This window comes from Terrapene carolina, unplaced genomic scaffold, assembly GCF_002925995.2.
Source record: "Terrapene carolina triunguis isolate 2854851 unplaced genomic scaffold, T_m_triunguis-2.0 Scaffold130, whole genome shotgun sequence".
Taxonomy (NCBI): domain Eukaryota; kingdom Metazoa; phylum Chordata; order Testudines; family Emydidae; genus Terrapene; species Terrapene triunguis.
The window spans coordinates 11,331,321-11,339,548 of record NW_020664481.1 but is presented as its reverse complement, the minus strand read 5'-3'; the positions used below and the strand labels follow the sequence as shown (position 1 = coordinate 11,339,548).

At 41.0% G+C, this 8,228-nt stretch overlaps 1 protein-coding gene across 1 annotated transcript; it reads left to right on the top strand.

The window, feature by feature from the left end:
• Nucleotides 1-256: 256 nt before the first annotated feature.
• On the top strand, nucleotides 257-7,758 carry CUNH20orf85 (chromosome unknown C20orf85 homolog). Its single transcript, XM_024201700.2, has 4 exons — nucleotides 257-318; nucleotides 1,890-1,971; nucleotides 3,881-3,979; nucleotides 7,603-7,758. Exons 1-4 carry the CDS (start codon nucleotides 257-259, stop codon nucleotides 7,756-7,758), a joined length of 399 nt encoding a protein of 132 aa, XP_024057468.2.
• The last annotated feature ends 470 nt before the right edge of the window (nucleotides 7,759-8,228 follow it).

The following is an 8,228-nucleotide window of genomic DNA, read 5'->3' as shown; positions in this document are numbered from 1 at the left end:
TCCTGGGGAAAGGGGAGATCCAAGCAGCAGGCTCTGGGGGGGCTCGTTACAGGGAGGGGCAGCGGTAGCCTGGGAACCGGGTGCCAGGCCTTATTCACTCCTCCCTGGAGCCTGAACATGCCGCCGTCTCCTAGCAACGCCTGAGAGGCAAAGGGCAGGGCCAGGCTGGCTCAGTCCCAGGCATCAGGCTGTACCGGAGCTGCCGGAGGGCTCAGCCCAGCCGCTAGGGGGGTGCTAGTGGGGGCGGGGGTGAGCCATGGCACAGAGAAGCACCAACCCCACCCAGCAATTCAACTTTGTGGCTCAGGATAACATCTGGTAAGGTCCCCCCACTCCTTTCGCTCTGGCTCGCCCCCTCCAAGTCACTACTGAATCTCCTGCCCCCCATCCCAATCCCCACTCTGGCTCGCGCCCCCCCCTCGGGTTGCAACCCAAAAATCCTCCCCCTACTCCCTCGCTCCAACTCCCCCCACCCTGGGTCACCACCCGAATCTCCTCCCCCAACCCCTTGCTTTGACCCCCCCCACCCCGGGTCTCTACCCCAATCTCCCCCCTCCACTGCGGTCTCCAACCCCCTCTTTCCAACTCCAAAGCCCCATCCCCTAAACTTCTCCTCTCACCCTGTGGTCTCTATACTAGCCTCAATTCTAGACACAACCCCCTCCCTGCAGAAGAAGCCCACCCCAACGCACACACACCCTACCACATGGCTCACCCCATCCCACATGGCTCCCGGCCCCAATCCTGCAGACACAGTTCTGGTACCCACGCCTCCCCTCCTGCAGCCTCAAACACATTGCACACCTTTCCCCCTCTCATGCCCATTCCCAGGACCTTATCCTAATGACCTTCCCTATCCCAATCCTCATTTCCTCCCATCACTGATTCCACTGATCTCGGGGCTCTCTGGTTTCCTGATAAATACTTATTTATCTAAATGGCCTATTATATATAGCACCGCCTTTGTTAATATTCCCTTCCTTCTCTCTCTATTTTCCCTCATCTCTGAATATATATGACAGATTTTGCCTGATAAGTGTTATACCGTGTAAAACTCTTGAAAAGCTTTGATGTCTCTGTGAAATTAAATACCTGTTTTAATTTAAAAAAAACCGTAGCAAGTACACTTCTGAACAGAAAAGCTAAGCTGATGAGACATGAATATGAGGTGGGCTACATATGCGTTTCATTCATCAATACACTCAGCACTCCGCAGTCATTGGTATGATTCTTGTTACACCCATTTTTCTCATGTATATGTGTGTGATGTGGAGTGGCAGGTACCAATAGTAATTGGGAAAAATAGCAAGTAAAGTCCTTTTTCTTAAGGTAAGAAAAAAATAGATGAATGATCAACAAGAAGTGTAGTAAATGCAATTCTGAGCAGAGCTTTTGCTTAAAGTCTAAGCAATAGTCATAGTTTTTTTGGTGTGTGTTTGTTAAATTAGTTTATCTGTAGTTCATTCTTAACAGGTATATTTGGTTAATCGAGACATACGAAATATGAAATCAGGTCTGTTCTCATTGACAGGTTCATAGAGTCATTTTTTCCATGGATTACTGGCCACTACTGTAACAAAATCTGCCAGTGTTATTGAGTTAGGATTCCCAAATGATTATGTTTCTGAGTCTTCATCTGAGCATGAATTCTAAACATGAATCTAATTTAGCAGGGGACATATTCAGTCTTACTTTTCTCTGATAAGATCCTTGGCTGAGACTTCTTGAGCCTTAAATTTTTAATACAGATACTTCTGGTTTAAGTTGGGGGGACTACAACTTAATAATTTACATTTCTCATCATCCTAAATTGTGTTTTGTGACTTTAGAATTTTTATTTTAATGATAGCTGGGAAAGAGTTTTCAAACATAATTTCTGTCTGCTTCAGGAAATACCACGTTGAAACTGAGTTTGAAGCTGCAAAGAAATGGTCCATCAAATGGGGATTTTTAACAACACCTTTTGAGGAGGTAAAACTAAATTTGATGTAGTATGTGTATGAAATTTACTTGAATAGTATACCCAGAATAGCTAGGTACAACTTTCAGTTAAGATGTCCCAGTTTAGAATCATTATTATTGAAAGCCAAGCTGTAACAGGGTGCACACCGTGCCCCTCTGGTTCAGCCCTTCTCCCCCTCTCCTCAGGGGGACTTCAGGCTTGTGCAACAACCATGCTCTTTATTTGTGATCAAGTCCCCACCACCAGTTTCCAACTATATCCAGCCTTTTTACAGCAGTTTAGCCTACCACAGACCTGGCCAGCAACAGACTGGGTCCGGTCTGGTCCGGTCCGATCCGGGCCCGTCCCTGCCCTCTCCTCTCCTCTCCTCTCCTCTCCCTTCCTCCCAGCCTTATAGCTCCTGCTAACGCGGCTGGCAGCCGTGGTCAGTTATCAAACAAGCATCATGCTATCTACCCAGCCCCAATCCAATCCCCCTAATTGGGGCTGGAATGGCAGGACTTGACTAAGGGCTCTCTAGCAGCAAAATGTATATCTTCAAAGAATCTTGGTCTTCTTTTGCAGACAACATGAATGGAGCATATAAGTGTAGATAAGCACTGATAACTTGGAGCCCTATTTGTAGGAGTACTAACAAATGGGGTTCTTTTAAGGTGATAGTTCCAGTTTCTTTCAGAATAAAATATGACAAGTTGTACTTTGTATGTTGCACATATTCTAATATTCCTCTTGATGCACATCACTCTCAGTGGTGCTGACCAGAACTAGATGCACTGACAGGAGAATATTTCCCCTTTGTTTGATTATGAGATGCTTTTAAAATGGAAAGAGGGCAAGGATTTAGCTAATTTAATTTTCAGTAAGGAATTTTACCATGTGCTAAAATAATCTCTACTGAAATAGGGTTAATGTTGCCACTGAATTTAATGGCAAACCTCCCACTGGTTTAAATGGGAAGAGGTTCATGGCCTGTATATTTAAACATTACAGGATGCAGATTAAGTGACTCACATTTTACTGAATTTAATTGACTATCTGATACGATCTTCTCCATGAGACTAGTTTCTGCATAATATTTCCTGTATTGAATGTCTTGAAAGAATGATTAAGTGCACCTAAAACAAATTGTAACAAATGTGAACACAAGCAGCAATAACAGAAAGGGGCAGCAGCGTTGCACGTTTATATATTATGATCCAATGGTTAGAGCATGGATTGGATGGCAGGGCATGTGGATTCTGTTCCCAACTCTGCCACTGATTTGTGTGACTTTGGACAAGACTCTTAATCTCTTTGGGTCAGATTTTCAAAGGTACTTAGACTCTTGGAGATGCAAATAGATACCTAATGGGATTTTCAAAAGTGCCTAAGAAGGATAGGTGCCTAAGTCCTATTGTCCATCTACATCTTTAGGTGCCTATGTACCTTTGAAAATCTGGCCCTCTGGGCTTCAGTATCCCTTCTTTACAAACAGGGTAAATTACACTTTGTACAGCACTTGGAGATCTACAGATGAAAAGCACGATATAAGCTTTAACCAACATGTTTAATGCCATATACTACTATTCATTGTATATTGCAAATGTATTTGGCACTTTTATTATGAATTTTTAGTTTGTTGTCACACAAAACAAATGTGCAGGTGTCTTCGATTCAGTGAAGTAAGTGAGAGTTGAGGGTGCGCAGCAAGATTCAGCCTGTCTTCAATTCAGAATTAAAGCCCTTTCTGAAACTGAAAAGTGCATTAGAACAGCTTCCAAAGCTGTATAATAAATAGTCCTGTATGGGGCCAAGAACACAGTGCACAGATACCACAGTGATGGGAATGGTATAGAGCTCAGATATTAAAATGCTAGGACAACACATTTCTTAGCCTGAAGTGTTAATTTTTGATTCGTGTTGATATTCTATTTTTAGTTGATAAAAGACGAAAGGAAAGAACCCACTAAGCCTAAGATAGAGCTTCCAGAACATTTACAAATCCGACCTGTAACACCAGTGGAAAAATATATTAAGGTTAGACAATAGAGTTAAAAATGGCAATATAGGTTAAATCGGTCTTAAGCAGCCACCCAAGTGCTAAAAGTCAGTCACCTAGTAGAGGTGGGTCTTCCACTAAAGGTCAGACTAAATTGTATTGGAAACCTCAGGGATACTTTAAAGGGTTCGCTTAAGCCAGGGAATTTCTCATTAGATGTGGTTGTTACTATGGGTTTCACTGTACAACAATCAACTGTTATGGTAAAGCACCTCCTCTTTAACCTTCTGTGTAACATAAGGTTTATATAGTATCAGATCAGTCATCTAATGTGGCGAGGAGGGGGGAGTAGTATTTATAAGGAGCTCTATGGAATCCCCTCTCCCCCTCCATCTCTCAATGATTTCAAAATTTATCATAACTCGTTTTAAGAGCCATTTTTCAACTTCAACATTGTAAAAACAAATCCTTACTCTGTCTTTATTGAAACAAATCATTTTTTCTGGATTTTATTTATTTTAAGCCCTCTTAGTGGCACAAATTAGATTTTCTTGCTATTCCTACTGGGCTATATTCTAACTGATGATTCAGCAATTTGGTTTTATAGCATGTCGTTGCTACTCATATTCCTGAATGCCAATGGGAGTTGTACACACACCTGTTTCTGACAGTGGAACCTGGCACATTGTTTAATTCACAATTGTACAGTGTTTGTACTTCAAGTGGATGTCCCCACCCATGCAATCTTCTGCTCAGTAGCCAAAAGAGCAGCACGTAGCCACAAACAAAGCAAAAATAAAAGCACATGAGAAGGGAAAGATTAAAAGGCAGAAGAGAAAATGGGCAGAATAAAATTGGTGGCAATGGTGCCAACCTGTAATGTGAGAAGACTCTCACTCATCCTTTTCAAGGGGGCACCAACAGAAGACATTTGGGAGCTGCTAGGTTAATAGATAGAATTTACAGAGACCCACGGGGCTTCAAAGGGACTACTTGTGTGAATAAGGATTGAAAGCCCCATAAGCCCCAATCCTACAAAGACATCCACCCCCACGGACCCTTATTTCACCCCACTGAACTGACCAGAACTGTGCTGGAGTAAGAGATCGCATAGGCAGATTTCTTTAAGTCAGGGCCTTATATCATCATTTCCTTGGGAGAGCGCTCCTGTTTCATATATCTATAAAGAGCTATGAATACCTGTCTCTCTATCAGTACTACTACATAATCTGCTGTAACATTGCATCAGTGTCTAACTAGGAAGTGAATTCTTCTTCCTCCTTTGGCCTGGTTATTGTAACCTTTTCCTTATGGCAGTAGATCCATTGATCACTGGTGGTCTGCTGAGAGCTGACTTGTGACATGGTATTGGCTGTTCTTGGTTCTTGCTGTTGGCTCATATTAAAGAAGCCAACAATACATTCAATTTCTTAATATTTCTCTTCCACGTAAGCAATTAAGTAACTGCTAATTGCCATTGAGCAGGATACTCAGTCAGAAACAGGTGGTGAGCTGGGGATCATGCGATTGCCAATGGGAGGGGAGGTTAGTCCATGAGACAACATCTCTATTAAGATGCGTACCATACTATGGAAGAAAGTAACATTAGAAACCCCGCTTCCTGGTGAAAAAAAAATTCTTTTTAAAGGATTTACAAAAATAATAAGCCACAAAGCTGTTATCAAAATCAAAATAACTGAAAATTAAAGAAAAAGTTAGCGCAGAATGTTAGAATGGAAAAAGTGCCACCCTTTCTGCTGTTAGAGCTTCACATTTTTAAATACTGTTGTAAGTCCAAATATTCAAGTCAGAGCCAAGCTTACCTATGTCTGCACTTTTAGGGTATGCCTACACAGCAGCTGGAAGGTGTGAAGCTCGGTTAGACGCACTCTCACAGGCTCTGCTTGAGCTAGTGCACAAAAAAGAACTGTGGCCATAGCAGCATGATTGGCGGCTCGGGCGAGCTGTCCGAGTACATACCTAGGAACTTGGATGGGGTTATACCCAGGCAGCTAGCCTGAGCTGCCACCCATGCCGCTGCGACCATATTGCTACCTGAGCTGTGAATTACATTTCTTAGCTGCAGTGTGGACCTACCCTTAATTTGTAGGCACAAGTAATTGCACCTGCACCTGTGTTGTGCATTCAACGTGTGTATTACAAATTCGGCAGTTGGTCACTCAGTTGCAAGATTAGCATGTGCAGCCAATGGTGTGTGCACAGAGACAGAGGCCAGGGCTTCAGATTTGACCTTTGCCAAGGAGAGCAAGAATTAGTTTGGGATCTATGCAGCAGTTCATCCTTTTACATGAAGATCCATATTCATGTTTTCTAAATCGGTGATTTGAAATGATCCCATTTGCTCTCTCTCATGGCAATGCACAGTAATGACATCTCTGTTCCTTTGGCTGGGTTAAACATGTAATCCCCTTGCCTTCTCGTCCCCTTCTCTTTCCTGCAGAATAGAGGTGGGACATAGTTTTCGCCATTATCCTGCTCAGTGGGTGGCGTTTATGGCAATAGAAATATCATCTCTTCAAAGGAAGTGCTCCACCTAAATATCAAAAACATTTTTCAGTCTTGGCCAAGGAACAAAGCAAAACAACTCTGGCAAAAGAATAAACTGAAACATGGTTCTCTCACTGTGTATTTCTCTACTGAGTAAGTCCCCAGATGTTAAAGTGGTACAACAGAGAGCACTTCTAATGTGCCTTAGTGGGATGATTCAGCCAAAGTAAGCAGCGCAGTCAGTGATCGGAGAATGCTGGCTTTTGTTTTGTTTCCTTCTTACTGATTAACTTGATGCAGAACCATCTTTTATGCTAGAAACAGACTTTAAAGGATAAGTAGTTCTTGATGCAAGAGCCAGCTTCAGTAATAGCTTCAGCGTTTGGCCTTAGAACTATTCTTTCTTTGCTATGTTACATCCAATTTGGTACCAACATGTAATTTATTAAACAAAGATAATGATGAGATGCTATAATCTAAAATATATTAAACACTTAAGTCTTTCCTGCCAAATTAAGTTAAAGCTAATTTTCATACTCTTCTTTTTGCTTAAGTTGCCTTTCAATAGTAGAGAAAACTTGAAAAATCAGATGGATGTTGATAAAAACTGAGGACTGGATGGCAAATGGAATGCTTTCCTTTTAACTTCTGATTACCTCTTGTTTATTACCTTTGGAAATAACTTATTTTCTTCCATACACACTGATTTAGGCATTGCAATAATTTTTAAGCCTGTTGGTCAAAAAATCCCCAATTGCTTAACCAGAACCTCTTAATATTTTCCATTGCTATTAAAAATATTTTCAACATAGCTTGCTGTAGAATGGGCCCCCAAAATATTCTAGATGCTTTTTAATGATGACCTCTGTATTATGGGCTCAATCCGGTAGGGTGCTAGTCAACTCTTGGAAGCTGACGGTTATTCAGCACTATGCAGGATGGCACAGCATATAATTGGCACTACTTTAAAGACAGAATTCATTTAAACTTTGAAGTAGTATTAGCATTCATCAATTTTCATTAAAAAAAAAAACTATTTGAAAAAAAATTGTCCATTCCATCAACACTAGAATACAAAAGAGCATGTTGCATGGCAGTACAATAGAAATGGACAAGAAATATACTTAATTCTATTTATTTACTCTTATTTCAGGTCTACCCATCTCCTCTAATCCCTAAAACAACTCAAGGATTTATTGGCTGGAGATCATCTGTGCCAGGACTGGAACTTGAACGTTATTATCAGATCAGAAGCTGCAAAGGTGCCTTTCACAAGGATCTGAAGTGGCCTGATGAACCCTCTGATTGACATTAAGAAATAATGAATAGGCATATTGAGCCATTTTTTCTTAATCTAAGTTAATATTCAGTAGAACAAATGTCAGATTTGCATAAATTGATATTAGAGGATAAATGTTTGTGCATAATGTCAGGAATATATTAGGTGAGAGGTATATGTGAGAAATGTAGCATGTCAGTTATTACTGTTTTATTGAAGTCTACAGTATACATACTGTTATTGCACATTTTGGAATGTTTTATCCAGGAAAGCAGCTCTAATTTAAACACCTTATATTCTGCAATAAGTTTTCCTGTAAAAGAATCTTAGGAAGATTATTTAAGTAGCACTCTTCTAATTGTCTGCATTACAACTTATCTATGACTGTGCTGGTGAATCAGATGTGTAACTAAGCCATAAATTACTAAATACATTGTATATTGCATTGTGTATGCTTTATAGGTAGTTTGTGTAATAAACACATCTGTGTTATTTAGTGG

What these genes read in the sequence shown, in the direction of transcription:
- CUNH20orf85 (XM_024201700.2), top strand. Translation starts at nt 257, where the DNA reads ATGGCACAGAGAAGCACCAACCCCACCCAGCAATTCAACTTTGTGGCT. An exon ending in GTGGCTCAGGATAACATCTG is followed by an intron (nt 319 to 1,889) that starts GTAAGGTCCCCC and finishes TGTCTGCTTCAG; the next exon opens with GAAATACCACGTTGAAACTG. An exon ending in TAACAACACCTTTTGAGGAG is followed by an intron (nt 1,972 to 3,880) that starts GTAAAACTAAAT and finishes TTCTATTTTTAG; the next exon opens with TTGATAAAAGACGAAAGGAA.